The 19,614-nt window shown below is 49.6% G+C and overlaps 1 protein-coding gene across 3 annotated transcripts; it reads right to left on the bottom strand.

Moving 5' to 3' along the window:
- Positions 1–757: 757 nt before the first annotated feature.
- On the bottom strand, positions 758–19,317 carry LOC149872495 (squalene synthase-like). Of its 3 annotated transcripts, XM_090029232.1 has the most exons (8): positions 19,161–19,317; positions 18,617–18,714; positions 14,452–14,635; positions 11,420–11,548; positions 10,866–11,057; positions 5,226–5,402; positions 4,507–4,659; positions 758–2,548 (listed from the first exon to the last, which is right to left on the bottom strand). In XM_090029232.1, the coding sequence occupies exons 1-8, from the start codon at positions 19,251–19,253 to the stop codon at positions 2,327–2,329; spliced, it is 1,248 nt and encodes a 415-aa protein (XP_089885358.1). In that variant the 5' UTR covers positions 19,254–19,317; the 3' UTR covers positions 758–2,326. The 3 variants fall into 3 exon arrangements, with proteins under 3 accessions (XP_089885358.1, XP_089885276.1, XP_089885437.1); XM_090029150.1 differs by lacking the exon at positions 19,161–19,317 and having other exon boundaries at positions 18,617–18,941; XM_090029311.1 differs by lacking the exons at positions 10,866–11,057; positions 11,420–11,548; positions 19,161–19,317 and having other exon boundaries at positions 18,617–18,944.
- Positions 19,318–19,614: the final 297 nt, after the last annotated feature.

Genomic DNA, 19,614 nt, shown 5'->3' with positions numbered 1-19,614 from the left:
GGAGGCCCCTACTAGTCTTAGGGATGATGGTAAACCAGGCTTCAGTGCCTCACTTAGCATGGAGGTGCCCTCCTGGCTGAACACAGATGCAGCATCCTTTCACTATATCAAGCCTGGCTATTTGAAATAACATTCTGCTCAGTTTGCTCCTGGGTCCATTAAATCTCAGGCTACTTCAGGGCTGGGGTAGCAGATGCCTTTAGCAGTAGCCAGTGCTCATCCTTCCCACTGGAGCAGAAGCTCACACTCCAGCTGCCCACAACAGCTGGCTATGGAGAGCAGCCTTCTGCAAGGTGAAGTGGGCATGCTGGTTGGCACCAGTGAGCAGACTGGGTTGGGGGGAAGATGTCCCTCTGCCCAGACCATGTTCTTCACCAGCCTCTTCAGTGGTGGGAGACTGCAGCAAACAAACTGTGGGCAGCTTCAAATGGTGTTTACTGCATGGGAAAAGTCCCTGCCTGCCCCCTCACAGTGCAGATACTCACCAGGGAAGACCTTTTTTAGACCAGCTGAACAGGTAGGAATTGTAGGACAAGCTTTCAGCTCTACTCCACCTCAGACCAGTGTGACAGGATTGCACCTTACTGGCTGCCTCTTGGCACTTCCAAGGAGTAGCAGCACTTCATGAATGATGTTACTTATGGATGCTTATGCCTCTCTGAACTACTTACTGCCTAAGGTATCCATCTCCCTGCCCTACTTTCTGACTTCAGACTCACATGGATAACTACCTCCCCCAATTGAATAAAACAACATCTCTGCAAATTAATCAGTTTATTCTCAACAAGACAGGAGACTGTACAAAGTTAGAGAATGCTTGCTTTAACCATAGCCCAGTTCAAGTACGTACACTCCTTGACCTCTTTGCAAGTTTATGGTATGTCTCTGTGCTGTAAGTGGGTTTTACAAAGCCAACAGGCCTTAACTGTTCACTGATAAGTAATCTTGAACATAACAGTTTTGTCATGGCCTATGAAAGCCAGTCTTCAGTGCCCTTGCTCTTGTACCCACAGCAGACACTTTTGCTGGCTCAAAGCACCAGTCACTTGAACAGAGCAGACCAGGCACAGGGAGAAGACATGCTGTGTGTAGCACCAGGACCCTTTTCCAACAGCCTTTAATGGAAAGCATGATATAGCTCAGTCTAGCCCCTAACAGCAGGTGATGGTAATTGGGGCCCATGGTTGGTGTGTGTTCAGATGAGCCACCAGTGTGACAGCCAGATGGCAGAGTAAAGGACGCTAAAATAAGCCGGTTGCCATGAGTCTGCTTTGAACTGTAGGATGACACCTCAAAAGGCCCAGTTTGAACAGGCATCTACTGAGATTCTGGGACAGGACATTAGTCATAGCACTTTGGGCAGGGGCATCTCTTGAGCTACACTATACAATGGGTCATGGCTTTGTTCCAATATGACAATATTTAAATCAGACTGTTGTTTGGTCAGGTGGGAGGGGAAAGAAATCACTAAGCTAATCAGGTTCCCTTTGCACTCCCTGAATGGCTAAAAAAGAAGAGGGGCAGCTTTGCACATGTTGTCATTATAAAGCTTCTGCCATTTACTGGTATTTTGGACCTGTAAAAAAAGCAAGCAAGCATGCAGGAGCATTTTAAAAATTATCGCACCATAAAAATTGAGGCCAAGCTATTCCTGACAAGTTACAAGGCCAACATCTCTGCCTAGTCTTTTAGTACAAGGGTGGGTTGTACAGATCTTCCCCAGGCATCTCAGTGTTTTAAAACCATCACCACTCCTAGGCTAACAGTCTGAAGTCAGCCAGAGTTTCTTTGTGTCCTTAAGATTTCATCTGTCATGCTAGGGTTTCTAGGACGTGCTAGGTTTCTGTTGCTGGATGGCAACATTAACATTCTGAAACTGCTGTGCAACAGGAGATAAGAATGCACACATACATGCACGCAGGGCAGAGGAAGAGTTGGTAGAACAAGTCTCATGTCTCAGTTTGTACAGGAACGGTGAGTCCAAATTCCAAGCAGCAACATTATGTAAAAAAATATCCCAGCCAGAAGGCAGGGAAACAGGTCTCCAATGAAGAAAAGGTCAAACACAAAACTTCTATCTAACTTGTTCACCTCAATGACATCAGGTTACTGGCATGGGAAGGGTAACCACAGTTTAGCAAGCCAGCTTACTTCACAACATTTTGGGGCTGAATGGCACCTCCAGACATCCTGATTCATTCCTGGCATCAGTCTCCAAGGGCACATGCTAGCAGGAAAGCCTGCAGCATAACAGCCCACCAGGAAAGACGCACAGGACACAGTCCCCAACACTGCCCAACTGCCGACAAGCAATCTCCCCCAGCCCTCAGTTCTCGCCGGCCTGAATGTACTCCTCTGACGCCTTCGACATCGCACTAAGGTACTGCCAGCTCAGTGCTGCCAAAAGCATGGCGCAGGATAGGTAGATGGGGGAATAATGGTTACGGGACACAATGGTGCTGCTGGGCAAACTCATTGTCCGGACAGTGGCAATGATCTGCTGGGTCTTGTTAGAAGAAGGGTCTGTGCTTGGGATTTTCTGGTAGATCTGAAAAGGGAAGAACCCACCTGTGAGTAAGAGAACAGGAATACTCCACCTCATGGCAAAGCCCCTCAACCATGAAATCTTCACAAAGACCACGTCACCAGCGGGATGCTGAGTCTACTCAAACAGGACACTACTAGGCATTAATTGCAATATGGCTAGTTTGACAACTGCATTTGGATCATGGCCACCACATTAGCAGGTTTCTGGTCCTGCATTTCTCCTACAATGAAGAGGGAGCACTTTTTCCCTGTGAACTGTGACATATGATATTCGCTTTAGAGCCTGGTCTGCGGCCAAATCCAAGGCACACTTGCATGTCAAAATCCTGACACCGTTACAAAGAACATGATTTGGGGCAAATGTTTATGCTCTAGGGCCTTGCACAGAGGTTTTAAGTGTAACATATCAGCAGCAATAGACCAGATGTTCAGTAAAATGGTTCTTACTTCCCTGCTAACATCCTTTCAATTCCCTTTGCAGCATGCCCTCAACATGCTGTAGCCCATCATCAGCCTTGGTACTGGGAGGTCAGGACAGCCTGGCACTAGCGAGAATCAGTGAAGCCATTAGGACATAACAGGGGGCCTCAGATTTAAAACAGGTTCCTAAACAAGGTGCAAAAGCCAGACAGGTGGGTTACTTCCCTGGCAGCAACTACGGTTGAGCAACTAAACAACTGCCTGCCTATTTTTGTAATTTTACCTTTCTTTCTGCTGCCTCCCTGTCCTCCAATCACCTCCTTTTGCCCACCGCTCTTTTGTCATATCGAACTTCAGCTGTGGAAGGGCAGCCAGCAATATTCCCTCCAAGGAATAGCGGTCTGTGAGCGGGCCGCTTCAGCCTGAGAGTGCACTGCTTCGGTCCCGCCTCCCCTTTCGGCACAGTAAGGCAAAATTAATGCTGTGGCCCAGCCATGGGCTGGACACAGTCAACTGACAGAACCAAAAGGGCAGCACCGGGGCCAGTGTGGGACACCTACTGAAGGTAAGCTCACTCCTCACATGGGGCAGGCAGCAGCTCCTCTTCACAAAGACCACGTGAGGCAAGGCACAGATGGGGGTTGGGGCTGGTGCAGGCTCGGCCAGCTCTGGGGAACTACTCTACCCTCCAGCCCTGGCGCCTACTACTGGGGTAGCCTGTGTCCACCAAGGACACCTACCTTTTAGGAAGACATGAACTTACCAGCTAACCAATAGAGAAATCCCTTATTAAGCTTATTAAGTAAAACAACACTGTACCCATGCCAATCAACCTGTGGCTGTTAAACTGTGGGGGGATTGGGTGGAAGATCAGTTAGGACATCTTTGCTTTGCATCTGGAGGCAAGCCCTACTCTAAAACTTGTGCCAGACTGCCCCCGCTTGACTCAACTGTACAGGCATTTGGGCTGGAAGACTAGGGCAGCTGGATGTGATGCTGACCCATCAATCCCTCATATGTTGTTGGCTTCAGAAATTGGCGCATCAGGCCAGCAGGCTGAAGGCACACACCGAAGCCTCGACACAGACTGTGGCACACTGCAGCACTCTCACAATTCTCCTATTGCAAGTGAGAGAGAGGAGGGAGCAGGGTGATCAGACAGCAGTTAGAAGGACACCTCAGCTATAGCTTTCACTTCTACAAGTGCCACACAAGTCCCTTCAAAATAGAAGGGTGGTTTTCACATCGGGAAGTGGGGATGTTTCCGCTGAACAGACAGCAGATGAAGAGAAGATGACTGTCTTAAGGAAAAAGTAGCATTCCAGAACTACTGTTTTAAGTTGCTGGCTGGTAGTGTCCTGTTCTTTGCTGCTGGCTTGAACTGAGTAATATTGGCAGACACAGGATAGCTACTAAATGGCTGAAAGAGTTTGAAAGTGGAATCACCAACTTAGCCCTAATGGGGTATCACAATGGGCTGAAAAAAGAAAAAAGTCTACATCTGAAAACAACGCATTCACAGCAAGCCATCCCACTCACCTCTTCCACATACTGGTATATTATAGCTTTGACGGCCTGCACATTTGTGGCATCCATCATCACAGTAACAGCTTGTCCCTTCCGAATCTTCACGACACCCCTAAACACTTGCTTGTTGTTGTAACAAGCAGCCAGCGTGGCAATGGCCATTGCCTGTCGAGAAATAATGAACAGTCACATTTTGTAATAAAAAGGTATGCAGGGCAAAACCTTGGTCGCATCAAAATCAATGGCAAAACTACAACTGGCTTCAAAGGGAACAGGTATTTGTATAGTGTAAACATGCCTGCTTAAAGGAGGAATCAGGGAAATGATTTTTGAACAGGGAAATGATTTTTGAAGGATCTGTCTTCACAGCAGATGCATGAAGCAGGACAAGGATATTACAGAGAAGAGATGCAACAGTTATCCTTGTCCCTGAAGTTGCACAAAGTTCTTGGTTTGACAGGAAAAAAACCCCTCAAGGAACAAGTGTCCCCACTTTAACCCATGAGCACAGCACAGCTCCTGCTGAAATTGGTTGGAGCACCGTGCATACAGAAGAGCCATTCATCAGAAGAATACCTGGTTTATCAAGACAATAATTCAAACTCACCCATGACCACCACACCAAATCTCTCTTGGCTGGAAATGAAAGAAGGCATAGGGCACAGACCCCACGTCTGTAAGTGAGGTTGTAGGAGTAGACAGGGGGAAACCATCTGGAAACATGAACCTACCTGTGGAATAGCACAGAAGTTGAAGACACTTTGGTTTTTGAGTCTGGACAAGTACTTGAGGACATCAGGGACATGGTGGAGAGCATTTGTAATCAGCTCGTTCAGACACTGGACGGCTACGTCAGCATTCTCTGGTTTGGCAAAATCCGAGAGCTTCTTGGCATATCTGCTCCAAACCTGGGGATATCAGTAACATACAGCAATGCCACCACTTACATGCTTGCCATTGCATAGGTGTCCCTATGGGTTTTAGCAACCTGCTTTGCTGGACTAAGATTATAGCAGCCATCTCTCTATGGTATGAAAAAAGCTATCGGGAAGGAGATACCCCCTTTGAACGATTCTCATTAGGTTACAGACACTGTAATAACCTGTGAAAAATCTTAGGGCACTGGACAGAGCAAGACAACCTCTGTGGAGAACAAAGAGGATGCTTGTCTGCACAAGATCCAGTGTCAGTTTCATAGTTAGTGGGGTCAGAAGGGACCTGAGCAGATCAAGACCAACCCCCTGCCATGGCAGGAAAGGAGTACTGGGGGTCAAATGACCCCGGCAAGGTGATTGTCTAGCCTTGTCTTAAAGCCCCCCAGGGTAGGAGCCCGCACCACTTCTCTTGGAAGCTGGTTCCAGATCCCAGCCACCCTGACCGTTAAGTCACGCCTCCTGATGTCTAGTCTGAATCTACCCTCTACCAGCTTGTGACCGTTATTCCTGGTCACTCCTGGTAGTGCACAGGGGAACAGGGACCCCCCAGTGCCTGCTGGTCCCCTCTGAATAGTTTGTAGCAGGCCGCTAGATCCCCCCTCAGCCTTCTCTTGTGGAGGCTGAACAGGTTCAGGTCCCGTTGCCTCTCCTCTTAGGGCCTGCCCTGCTGGCCCTGATCATACGAGTGGCCTCTTCTGGACCCTTTCCATGTTGTCCACATCCTGCCTGAAGTGCAGCGCCCAGAACTGGACGCAGTACTCCAGCTGCGGCCTGACCAGTGCCGCATAGAGGGGGAGGATCACCTCCCTGGACCTGCTCAAGATGCATCTGTGGATGCAGGACAAGGTGCGGTCGGCCTTCCTGACCGTGTCCCCACACTGCCGGCCCATGTTCATCTTGGCATCAATGATGACTCCAAGATCCTTTTCTGCCTCTGCCCTGCCGAGAAGGGAGTTCCCCAGCCTGTAGGTATGCTGCTGGGTCTTCCTCCCCAGCTGCAGTACCTTGCACTTGTCGGTGTTGAATCCCATCCTGTTCTCATCTGCCCACCCCTGTAGCCTGTCTAGGTCTGATTGCAGCCTATTCCTCCCTTTTAGCGTGCCCACATCTTAGTGTCACCAGCAAATTTGAACAGGTGCTTTTTACCCCCTCATCCAAGTCACTGATGAAGATGTTGAACAGTGCGGGCCCGAGGACCAAGCCCTGGGGGACCCCACTGCCCACATCCCTCCAGGTCAAACATGACCTGTCCACCACAACTCTCCGGGTGCGGGCCTCCAGCCAGTTGGCAACCCATTTTACTGTGTGGGTGTCGACACCACAGCCCCCCAGTTTCTTAATGAGAATGGGGTGAGAGATGGTGTCAAAGGCCTTCCGAAAGTCCAGAAAGACGATGTCTGCTGCTACCCCTGCGTCTAAGGATTTGGTGTCCCAGTCGTTGAAGGCCACCAGGTTGGTCTGACAGGACCTGCCTTGAATGAACACATGTTGGTTGCCCCTAAGCATGATCTCCCCTGATGGCCCCTTGGTGTCCCTGGAGATGTTTAACTCATGCACATACCCCTGGTGGGTGAGGGCACACCCGGTGTCTAAGAGCAAGGTTCTCATCAGCAGTGATCAATGGACCACCGCCCATGTCTTCTGCATCCTTGTACATCCAGCCCAGGATAAAGGGATGGAGCTTCCCCAACAACATCCCTATTTCCTCCCTACGCCACCTACCACACAAAGACTTGAAAGCAAGGAGAACGGGAAACAAACGATGGGATATGTAAGGAGATGCTTTGTCTCAAAACAATAGCATTTAATCTCACTGTACATGCACAAGGGATCAGATTGCTTGCTATAATAATGGCTTGTGTACACTGCATTGTAGTGCTGTGTCCTCTCATAGTTCTAGATGAAGTACTTTATTGCCAGCCTTGGCCATTTTCGAGAGGCTTGGGCCAAGCTGCAGAAGTCCCAAAGCCTGTTTCTGAAGAATCATAGAATGACCCTTTGCAGATGTGACATATTAGCTTAGTCTACGTAAAAGCAAGCCATCAACATGTCTAACTAAATAAGATGAAATTAAAACAGAGCACAAAGCCTGAAGAGAGAGACAATTTCATGGATTTCATAGACATTTGGGCTGGAAGGGACCCTGGAGGACCGAGTCCAGCCCGCTGCCCCAGGGGCAGGAAGTCAGCAGGGATCATAGGATCCTAGTGAGATAAGCATCCAAATGTGTCTTGAAGACGTTCAAAGTGGGTGCTTGAACTGCCTGCGGCAGCAGTCTATTCCAGACCTTGGGGGCTCAGACAGTGAAGAAGTTCTCTCATGTCCAGCCTGAACCAGTCACAGTGGAGTTTGTGTCCGTTCGATCCTGTCATCCCTTGGGGCACTCTGGTGAACACACGTTCCCCCAGATCCTGATGAGCACCCCTGATAAGTTTATAGGTCACTTAATCACACCTGAGCCTGCGCTTTTCCAGGCTGAATAGCCCCTTTGCTCTCAGCCTCTCCTCATATGGTCTGTTTTCCTAACCTCTGATCCTGTGCGTGGCTGTCCTCTGCACCCTCTCAAACGTCTTCACATCACTTTTGACTTGTGGAGCCCAAAACTGGACGCAGTACTCCAGCTGCGGCCTCACCAATGCTGAGTACAACAGGAGAACGAAGTCCTGGGATCTGCTTGAGAAGCATCTATGGATGCAAGCCAGTGTTTTGCTCGCTTTACTAGCTGCAGCATCACACCGAAAGCTCATGTTCATCTTGTGGTCAACCATGACCCCTCAAGTCCCTTTTATATGTAGTGCTAACCAGTGTAGCACAACCAAGCCTATAAGCATGGTGCAGGTTTTTCCTCCTAAGGTGGAGAACCTTGCATTTTTCGGTGTCGAACACCATCAGGTTCTTGTCTGCCCATTTCCTGAGCCTGTCCAGATCCGCCTGGATCACCCTCCTATCCTCAGGTGTGGATGCTTTACCCCAGAGTTTGGTGTCGGTCGGTGAACTTGGCTAGTCCACTTCTGACACCAATGTCCACATCATTGATGAAGTTGTTAAATAGTATAGGTCCTAGGACAGAGCCTTGTGGGACCCCATTGGTCACAGCACACCAGGACGATTGGCTCCCATCGACCACCACCCCCTGGGTCCTGCCACAGAGCCAGTTGCCCAGCCAGCAGATTGTAGTGATGTCAAGGCCGCAGTTAGCCAGTTTAGCCAAGAGGTGATCATGGGATACCACATGGAAGGCTTTGTTTTTTTTGAAGTCGAGGTATAGAACGTCAATCTCTTCTCCCTTGTCCAGGTGATAAGTTACCTGGTCATAAGAGGAAATGAGATTGGTCAGGCAAGACCTACCCGCAACAAACCTATGCTGGGTATCCCTCAGGATATTGCCTTCACCTAGTCTGTTAAGGATGGCCTCTTTGATAATCTTTTCCAAGACCTTCCCCAGGACAGAGGTCAGGCTGATGGGCCTACAGTTAGCCAGATCCACTTTCCTCCCTTTCTTCAAGATAGGCACCACACTGGCCTTCTTCCAGTCTTTGGGCACTACACCAGACCACCAGGAGTTTTCAAAAATCTGTGCCAGGGGCTGGGCTATGATGCTCACCAGCTCCTTGAGTACCCTGGGGTGTAGACTGTCAGGGCCGGCTGACTTGAAGGTATCCAGCCTGTCTAAAGTGTTCCTTCACGAGGTCAGCTTCGATGGAGGGCAAAGAATCTCCCTCCCTGACCCATAGTGGGCAGGGCTGTCCCACAGGACTGATGCAAAACCAACGCCAAGTACCCATTTAACAAGTTCGCTTTTTCCTGGGCATCAGTCATCAGTTGCCCCATCTGGTTCAGCAGGGGTCCAATGTGGCCCTTGCTTTTCCTCCAGTTCCCCACATAACTAAAAGAGGACTTTTTATTTTCCTTGATATTTGTAGCTAGCTGGAGTTCCATCGCAGCCTTGGCTTTCCTGATTTGTTCTCTGCAAGTCCAGACTAAAGCAGAGTAGTCCTTCTTGGTGGCGGTTCCAGCCCTCCATCCTTTGTAGGTCTTCCTTTTAAGATGCAGGAGGTCCGCCCAATAAAGGAAAGCCATATACTAAATAATCCAAATATAGTATATCATAGCTTTCACTTACAATCACTGATGTAACCAAATTTACTATCTGCTGTTTTGCTATAACAGATATAATTTTTGTTAAGTTTCTGGAAGTTGTAAAAAATAAATAAATAAAACAAACAGCAGTCTTGTTTATGGACAGCCATAAACTGAGGAAGAGAAAAATCAGGAGGGCAAGCAGTATTCCATAATGCTGAAGGAAGAAGGTAAGAATCCTTCTCTCCAAATGTGCAATTTTGACAGAAACAAATCCAAACTGACTGACACCTTCCATGTCCACAGGAAAACTGATTCAGTCCAGTTCCAAAAGTTTCAGTGAAACAAATGATAATAAAAAACAGTAAGAAGCCATTAATTTGAACGTTAGACTCAGCCATCTATGTGGCTGGAGGGGTCCTGTCTACATGGGATACAGGCTGGAGGGAAATTTGGAGAACTCAGCAAATTCAAGAAGACTTGCTCCCCAGTCTGCATGCCACCCTCTGCCCACTTAAGTCTCCAGCTGGCTTAAGTGAGAATCCATGCTGTGCTGTCACAGGCAGCCAGACTTTGGGATAAAAGGTCTATTTTTATGTTCTGAAGTGCAAGCAAATAAAAGGTTGGGCTGAGACCTGTTTCTGCCTCTTATCAGTAGCCAACCTGCAAGATCACCTGTAATATGGATAACAAATTGCTTGAAAAAGAAAAATCCATCACCGTGGAGGAAGATGAAAGTGGTACGTAGCCACAGGATGCAAAGGAGCATCCATATATTTGGACCACAACACAGCTCAATCCCAGAGGGCCTTGGAGATGACTTGCAAAAAATCTTAACCACTGGGTAAAAAGGATCTCAGCAATCCCCAAATTGGCAGGTGCGCAGCTGAAATTGCAGTTAAGCATGATCACAATGAATTTACGGCTAACCTGGTCTGCTTAAGATACAGCCGCTAGCTTTATCTGAAGATCAACAGAAGAGCATACTCAACCACAGTGTATCTGCTCCAGATCCCAGCCATAACACTGTATGTGCCAGGAAAAGGAATTCCATGATTTATCATGAAGTTTCACAGATTTCCTACCATGAGTGAGCCCATCTCACTCTCCCACAGCTCTTAAGAAAACTAAGGTTAGACAACAAAGCCGACATCACTGGGACCAGGAAACATCCTACCTACCTTATGAACACCCCTGCTCCTGAAGCAGGCTACTGTTTCTTCTAATATTTACCCACACTGCTTTATGCAGAGCAGACCACAGTCTCTGAGATGTCAGACTCTCCTTTTCTGATGAGTTGCCTCATCACAACAATACACTGGAAATGCACATCTATGAAGTGGTGGTTTTCTTTACCTCTCTGGGCCAGAATTCCCTTCCCTCCAGCTGGTCCTGCAAATAATCACGAATGATGTTGGTTTTCTGCAGGAAAAGCCCCATGGAATTTGCAAGCTCTGTGTCCTGTCCTACGATAGGGTCTTCAAGCTCCGAAGCAGAGAAGAGACGGGAAAGACCAATCCCTACTAGTCCAGCAACATAGTGGCAATACTGCAAAAATTGGGGAGGGAAAAAAAAAAAAGAGTTCTGAGAAATGTATCTTCAAGAGTTCCTGAGGTTTCAAGAAAATTAGTAGTTACTCAGCCAGCCTATTCTGGGCAGCTCTGTGGGACTTCCCCCAAAATAATTCCCGTTTGCCCATCAAACCTGGCTGGACCAATGCCACTGACATTTAGGTACCATCCTTGACCCCAGAGCAGCAGGCAACAAGTACTCCGTGGCACAGCTGCCTTTGCTAAACAGACAACAACCTCCCAACATGAATGTGCTTCTGCAGGAGGCCAGGCAAGGCCTCTAGCTGGGGCTGTGCACACTGCCCCGAGCTGGTTCCTTCACTGCTCAGACATCCCTACCTTGTCCAAATCCTGCACGGAGTTGACCTTCTTTTCCAGGTACTCTGCCATTCCCACTCCCATCTTACGACAAATATCAGTGATCACATCCTGATACACCTCAGCCAGGTTCCTGAACTCCAAGGAGATCTACAGCAGAAACCACAAAGAGATATGCACAGTGCAAAAGCAAAGCAGAATCTGTCATTCATGAACAGACTAGGAACAAGCAACACAGGGACTGTTTAGGTGGTTCTTCTCCTGCTCTCGCTGTTGGCTAAACTCCCATTGACTGAAGATGGTGCAGGACCAAGGCTTTGTGCGCAGTAAACACATGCTTAATAGCTTCTCTGGCCTTTGATGATCGCTCAGATGCTGCGTGTATCTTCCTAATGGCGTGCAACTTGGGCCTGTTTCACTAGGGAGTCCATAAATGCAGAAGGTACAAAATAGAAGTGTAGGGCACCACATGTAATTTATGGGAAAGCCCCGTCAGAGGACTGCTTGGTGAAGCAGGAAGAACAGACTCCCAGTGATGGGCTCCCTACCATCTAGCACTCTCTCAAGATCATGCTCTCTCCAGACTTTAGTACGTGCCAGTTGCAGTGGGCCTTTTCTCCATGAAAAGCAGCAGTCACCACACCAGGACCCAGGAGACTGCAGCTCTATTTTCAGCTCTACACAACTGTCTGGGTGATACCGGGCAAGTCATTGCCACTCTGTGCTACAGTTTCTTCTTATATAGAAGCTAATGACAACAATAACTACTTTTTTTTTTTTTTTTGGACACAACCCAATATTCCTTTAAAAAGAAAAAAAGAAAAATCTACTGATGAAGTATACTGTATGTAGATACTGTTGTTTGACAGTTTCTGGTAGACACTAACTCTTTAACAGTTTCTAGGCATAGGCAAATTAATTAATGGGCAAGCTGGGCATGAGCCCGGGGCCCCTACCAATTTGGGGCCCTGGCCCCAAAATCCTTACCAGCAGGGAAGTGAAAGCTACAGTTTAAAACTCGGCACCCATTTTGGGCATCAAGTTTAAAACTGCAGCTTTCACCTTGGCTTTCCTGGGAGCTGGAAGCAGGGCTTCTCCACCATTGGGGTGGAGTCGGACCAGGCTGGGGTCCAGCTAGAGAGCCATGCTGTGCTTTTGTAGGCAATGGTGCTGGAAGGGCCTTAGGGGCTATAGCCCCCTCAGATTCATCTTAGCCCCCCACAGCCACCCCTCCCAGTGCCACTGCCTGCCTGCAGAGACGTGGCGCAGCGCAGCGCTCCCGGCCCAGCCGCCCCTCTGCATCTGCAGGGCTGCATGGGACAGCCAGGCAGCAGCTCCCTGCAGGCAAGTGCAACAGCGGCCACACAGGGAGCAAGACTGAGCTGTGGGCAGCTGGGGGGCTGCCTCCATGTGATCTATGGGGCAGGGGGGGAGGTCCTGTGAGGGGAAAGCACATGCCTGTCCATCTGTGCATGTACCTGTGTTTATCTGCCTCTGTGTGTCCACGTACAGAGTAGAGGGTGCGTGCATGTTGGGTCGTAGCAGGGGCAGGGAGCAGAGAGACGCGGTGGGCATGTGTCCCTCCAGCCCGGTGGGATTCCCCCAACCTCCCCTGCCAGCACCAGGAGGGGAAGGAGCCCCTGTTCCCACTTATGAAGCCCAGCTCCCATGGGGAGAGGGGGGCCTCCAATTTTGTGCTTGTCCAGGGCCCCAGTATATATGAATCCATCTCTGTTTCTAGAAGATTTATATCAAGATGGCATTGTATTTTGCAATAAAGTTTTGAACATTGCACTCCATTGCAAAATGGCATCTGTATCAAAATTGCAATGAGGTTTTCAACATGTACTGGAGTAGCTAAAAGACCCAGAGAGTGTAACTAGCCAGAAGATTATTTCAGAGAATAGCATTCCCTTCAGTACCTTTTTCAAAGAATAGGCCTACTAAATTATTAACATGTTTGCCCACCTCTATTGTAGTGACATTCCTGAATCTGAATGCCAAGACCTTTGCTTGAAAGCAAGGCCATCAACACCTATTCTTGATAGGTGGTTCATGGCCACCAATCAATATCTGGAATTTCAGGGAGGCCTGTGGAACCCAAATTCCATCGACTATCACGTTACGTTTTGAAAATCCCAGCCTCAATATCAAGTTACCGTGGGCTGGGCGACAGAAATGATCCCATGCTCCCTTATAAAAATACCAAGCCCAAGACTGCAGTGGAAGTCACATCCAAGCCTTGAACTGTACGAAGAAAATTTCCATGCACATTCTCAGCTGCTTCATCAGCTGTAAATATTGGGAAGGGGGTGGGGGCTAATTTTAAGGGACAGTAACTATTATGGAGCATGTCCCAAGGTTTATTGACTGATCACACAGATCCTTCCATTCCCTTTATAATTATATATCTAATAATTCACAATTATGCACCAGAAATTCTGTGCAGATCTGGGGAGTTGTAATTCAGGAAACTTGGGCTACTGCTCCACGTGTTTTTATGCACTCCCTCCCACCCAACATCTTAGTGCCTCAGCAGAATGGCTTCTGGGTACCAGGCAACGCAAATATGGACATGGGTTGTGGCAAGCCTACTTAAAGCAGGGTGTCAGAATGGTGAGAGGTGCGGGCTTCTGTTCTTTCAAGTACAGCCCAGCACGTCTAAGCTGGAAAGTGCTCAGACAGTTCAGAAATATGCAAACGGAGCTGTGTTCTGTATCCCTCACCCATATTTTGTTCAAACAGCAAATCCTGTAACACTTAAGCAGGGACTGCCAATAACAGTCCTCAGCAGTTGACATGTAACCATCACACCAGGGGTGCTATTGTTCTGGCTCAGGCCAAAGCCATTTTTAGTGCTCATCAAGTCAGCCCAAAACAGTGACCATATAGCTCAGGAGGGGCAGACCATTTACCCGCAGTGGGACTCGGGACTAGATCAGGCTGGGTCTGATCCTCTTGGATCACGATGCAAGAAGGCCTGATAAGGGCACCCGTAAGAGTTAACTCGCAAGCTACTGTGGTGAGGGTGGAAGTGAGGGCTAAAGGCTTACTGTGGGGAAGTCCTCCAGTACTTGCTTGTCCTTCTCCTTGCTTTCGGTGTACCTCCACTCTGGCTGATACAGGTAGGAGTGGAACTCGTGCAGCATTGGGACTTTAGTTTCTAAACTGATGGTCATGTCATCTTCTATGGTGTCCAGGGCTCGGAGAACCAAATAGAATATGCAAACGGCATGACTGCAGGAGAAGGAGAAGTGTAACACATGACTCAATGTTCCCTACTAGACAGGCAAGCAGTTAAAGATTATTCTGTGGCTATGGCAAGAAATAAGAGAGACTGTCAGCTCTGCACATGATTTCCACACTTTCAGGAAAAGAATGCATGAAGAAAGACAGGCTCAAATCATAACATTCAGACCTTTATTTCTAACGTGCTGAGTCTTTGGGAATGATCACATGCAAAACTTTCTTTCAGATCCCTCCATAGCAGAAGGGGATCCAGAAATGAAATTCTGAGGCCAAATGTAATCACCTGCAATCACCCATCTGTCTTTAACTATACATCCACCCAAGTGGTAACCCTTACAATACTGGTATTTCTTGAGATAATGCCGTGGCAGTCATTACAGACATTTAAGGACATATGCATGGAAGTACAGTATACTCTACATAAGCCTTAACGCTTAAGAAAAAAAAAAAAAAAAAAAAAAAAAGGCTACATACTTAACCTGGAGTTAAAATTTAACATCATCAGACACTGCATGTGCTCAGCTGTGTGTACCTGGTTATGCCCTAGTACAGAGCAACTACCTTGTCCTTCTTAAGACAGGAAGACTCAATGTATTCAATCAAACAGCTGTTTACCTATTAGCAACTAGCTACGCAAATCCTTGTTTGCGTACCACCAATTTTGCAGCTCTTGCTTGGAAATGGAGAGATGCCAATCAGTTTCCCCAATTATTAGGCAGTTCAGTGGAGTATAAGTAGATGGCTTCCTTGGGGCACATCTTCACTGTGTAGGACAAGATACAATTTTGTACTACCAACTCCCATACAGCATCTGCTGCTCCAATATTTGAAGTTATTCAGTTCCTTCTGCAGGATGTGCTCATCCTAGCTTGTACCATGGGTAAATTTTCTTAGCATCCCCCCGTATTTTGCCCGAGGTCATTAAAGAAAGTCTTAAACAGGAGCCTGATAGGTTACTAGTGCAATCTCCTTCTGTCCTTCCCAGCACAAACTGCTGTCATCTTTTGACCACGTATCTACCAGCCTTGCTCTAATCCCCAGCTTTTCCAGTTACACTGATCATTTCCAATCTGGCACCATATCAAATGCCTTACTGAAGTCTTAGTGTTATTGCTGCAGCCCAAATCAACTACCTATGTCCAGAAAAATTACATGACATTCTGCATATAACTAGAACTTTTACAACCTCTGCTATCTCCTATGCCTGATGAAGGGTGTGCATGCACAAGAGCTTGCAAATAATAAAATAATTTGTTTACAAATATCTAGTTAGTTAGCCTAATAAAAGATACCACCTCTTCCATGACTTCTGAATTCCTTATGACATTCCGCAAGCATTACCCTTTTTAGGGCTGACAAATTCACTCCTGATTTGTCAAACGTTAATAACTACTTCAAGTGCCTTTAACCTTTATGCCAAAAAGTGACTTATAAGCTTGCACTTGAAATCTTAGCTCCAATGGGCATATGCCAGGGACACTTGCAATGTTCAAGTTCCAGTGTGCCTTGATGGCCACTGCCTCTTTTCAACACAGGTTTTAATACATTTACCAGTAAAGCTATTGTATCATTAACAAAATGACATGCGATGCAGATGCAGCGCTCTGATGGCAGCCCAAAGTCCTGCTGCACTGACACAGCCACGCTGCTACCCATCTGGGGAGACTCAGCCAGGGTGGCAATAAAACTGAAATCACCCAAACTCAGCAGCATTAGGACCCAGGGGCTGTAGCCATTGTAAAAGCTTGATGGCAGGGGGGAAGCTGCTGCAGATAAAGGAAGGTGGGAACAACAGGAACTGCTGTGTGGACACCCCTCCAGTTCCCCTCCAACACTGCCTTGCAGCTCATTTCCAAGGGGCACTAAGATTATAACCAGAAAGAAGCAGCATTTAGTGAGATTAAGAGCATCTCCAAGGGGAAGCTCCTGCACTTTAATAAATTCATGGCCCAATTCACTTCTGCAAGAGCTTCCCTAGGACAAAACACCTGCCTGGAGGGGAAGCTGCAACATCTCCCCCTGCAGCAGATCCTGCCATTTTGTAAGCACCAAGAGGGTGCAAGAGAGAAACAGGACTGGGGGGGCCCAGAGCCAGGATGAGGACCATGAGCTGGGGTCCTGCTGCTCAGATCCAGGCATTTGCTGATCCACCTGCTTCCAGTCACTGCTCTAAAACTAAGAAACCCGTTTCAAAAGCAATGATAGGTTGTGTCTGCAGATTCTGAATCCTGCCTCTATGCTGGCTCAATGTGGGGTTTCAGGCATATCGCCGGCTCTGAGCCCAGCCCAGCCCTGCCTTCCCTCTACACCAAAACCTCAAAATTCCAGAAATAACAGTAGCTAATTGGGAAAGCAAAAAAAAAAAAAAAAGAGATGCTAGTTCCAACCCTGAGATTATAAATATCATCCGCCAAGTATGATATAATAAGAATACTGCCCACTTCAAAGGGAAGCTGCAAGAATTAATTAGCTCTATCTTGCATCTCACATTAGGTATTAAGCACTAAATGAAGACAGAGCATAAGTCAGTCGAGATTATAATAAGCAATTAAGGATTATAAAATAATAGGAAAATGGCTGGATCGTAGGTTTTCACTGCTAAAATTTAAACCTCTGGTTGTTTTATTAAAGGGGGGGGGGAAGGCTGTAGAGCTAGAACAATTATACATGGGGCATCAGCTGAACTCTGCCCTTAACACGCATGTGTGTAAGTCTGTGCAGCGCTCCAGAAAATGCCAGCCCTAAACTACTTCTGCTCCTTCCCATCCCTTTTTTCTTAGCAGTATCACCTATGCGAATCCTTAATTCTGAAATCTTGGGTATTTGTGCCTCACGTGCTCCGATAGGGATGATCCTGCCTCAGACAAGGGGTGGACTAGTCCCTTCCAGCCTGACTTCTATGCACTTCTGCTGACCTGGGGCTGTTCAGTGGCTATCAAACCCTGAAGGCGCCTCAGCTCCCCAGACCCTCCCTTATCTGTTAAGATTGAGGATCAGCAGTCCTGCTTCTCTGCACGTCCCAAGCAGCTCCTGCTTTCCACCCTGAATTGTGACACTGTGTTTCCATGCCCTGCAGCCCAGCTACTCTGCCTGCTGGCTGCATTCCCTGGCAGGAAAAGCAAATCCATGACTATCCCCATTACAAACACCTATTCAAGGGATTCAAACCCAAAAGGGAAAAGGCCTGGTTATGCCAAGCACCGAACACTCGCACACAGTAACCCAAACAGCCTGCGCCCCGCTCAGGATGAGCTGCAACAGGTGGGTTAGCAGATGGCAAAGTGGGAATGAGAGCAGAAAGCGGCGGCAACGGGAGCACGAGGTCACGCGACCAACTGCAGCTCAAACCTGGCATGTTTCAAGGAGCCTTTTTTTAAGCCACATTGGAGAGATTAGAGAAGAAAGCAGAGATCAAGGTTCACAAAGTACATTAGGGAGGCAAGAAGGGTGGAGTTTGGGATGAAACATTTGCTTAGGTCAGGAAACTTGGGGTCGTTTCTTGGCTTACACCAGCATCTCCGTGGAAAGCAAATTTTCTTGGAGACACAGAAGCAGCCCGATCCTGGGATCAGGAGCGCAAAAGCAAGCAGCAGCGACCAGTCAAGCGCTTGCTTGGCAGATGTTGAGGTCTTCATAGGCAGCCTTTACATCAGATCAGCACGTGGGAAAATAGCACGCAGCAAGGCGCTGAGGGGGGGCTTCTCCAGACTCGAAGCCCCTGCCCTGGGGGGATCCGCTTACATGGGAGGAGGTGCATTCAAATACAGGGCCAGGGCCAGGCCTACCCCCTCCCACGGCGACAGCGCCCCAGTCCTAGCAGCACGAGGCGGAAGAGGCAGGGGGGAGGCGGCCGTGCAGCTCCACCCCCTACTCCAAGTAAACACGCAGGGTGTTGGCACAGCCCCGCCCCCCGGCCCGGGGGCTGCCGAGCCCTTCCCCGCACGTAGCAACCCCGCGGGGGGCTCTCACCGCAGCTCCCCGTCCAGCGCCTGGATGACGGCGGCGAAGCTCCGGCTGGTCTGGTTGAGGTGCTGGTAGCAGGCGCGCAGGCTGGCGCGGAGCGGGTCCTGCGGGCAGAGCAGAGGGGGCTGCTGGGCGCGGGGCCAGGCCGGGCAGGCGCCGGGGGCCGCCTGGCAGCAGCGGGGCCGCAGCCGCCCGCCGCCGCCCCCCAGCACGCGCGCCGCCGGGGAGCAGGGCCCGGGCGCCCGCGGCGGGGACAGCGCCAGGCCCCGCTTCAGCAGCCAGGCCGCCTTCGTGCTGGCCGCCATGGGGGCGGGGTGGTCACCCGCACGCCCCCGGACAGGCCCCGCCCCCTTTTAACCCCGTGCTGCCCGCAGTGCCCCGAGCCCCTGCGTTAACCCTCGCGCCGCCGGCCCCCACCTCCCCCGGGGGCGGGGCAGCTGCGCTCAGTGAATGAGCTGGTGCTGACGGGGGGCGTGGGGACAGCCTGGGGCAAAGGGGCACTCATGCACCCCGGCAAATCCCTAACCCCGCGCCCCCTTCCCCCGCACACCTTGCCCGTAAGGGTGCCGGCGGCGGCCAGGCGGAAGCGCAGCAGGTTGCAGAGCTCGGCGGGGCGGCCCAGCCAGCGCCACACGCGCTCCATGGCCCGCAGCGCCGCGCCTTAGCGCACCGCGCAGCGCACAGCAACCTAGGGCCGCTCGGCCCCGCCCCCGCGCCGCCGCCTCGGCCTATCGGCGGCCCCGCGCCGGGGCTCGCGGGCCAGCCGGCGCGCCCGTTGGTCGGCGTCTTCTCGCACCAGGAAGACGCTGGCCAATGGGCGAGCGGCCAAGCTGGCCTGACGGCCGTTGGGGACCGCAGTGATTGGCGCAGAGGAAATGGGGGCGGGGGGGCGCGGGGTGGGGGGAGAGACGCCGGGTTTCTTAAAGGGACCGCGCGGGGGAGCCCCGTATGGACCCCCCAGCCCCCCCCGCAAGGACACCCCCCAGTGCGCACCACACGGACCC

Source organism: Crocodylus siamensis, chromosome 1, assembly GCF_052110815.1.
Source record: "Crocodylus siamensis isolate JL-2025a chromosome 1, ASM5211081v1, whole genome shotgun sequence".
NCBI classification, from domain to species: domain Eukaryota; kingdom Metazoa; phylum Chordata; order Crocodylia; family Crocodylidae; genus Crocodylus; species Crocodylus siamensis.
Note: the sequence above shows the minus strand (reverse complement) of the source record. Positions and strands in the feature narration are given on the sequence as shown.

Excerpts from the sequence above, each read along its gene's own strand:
- LOC149872495 (XM_090029150.1), bottom strand. The coding sequence starts at position 18,915 with ATGGCGGCCAGCACGAAGGCGGCCTGGCTGCTGAAGCGGGGCCTGGCG. Across the intron at positions 14,636-18,616 it reads GCGCTGGACGGGGAGCTGCG|TCATGCCGTTTGCATATTCT; the intron begins GTGAGAGCCCCC and ends CTTCTCCTGCAG. Across the intron at positions 2,549-4,506 it reads TATACCAGTATGTGGAAGAG|ATCTACCAGAAAATCCCAAG; the intron begins GTGAGTGGGATG and ends TTCCCTTTTCAG.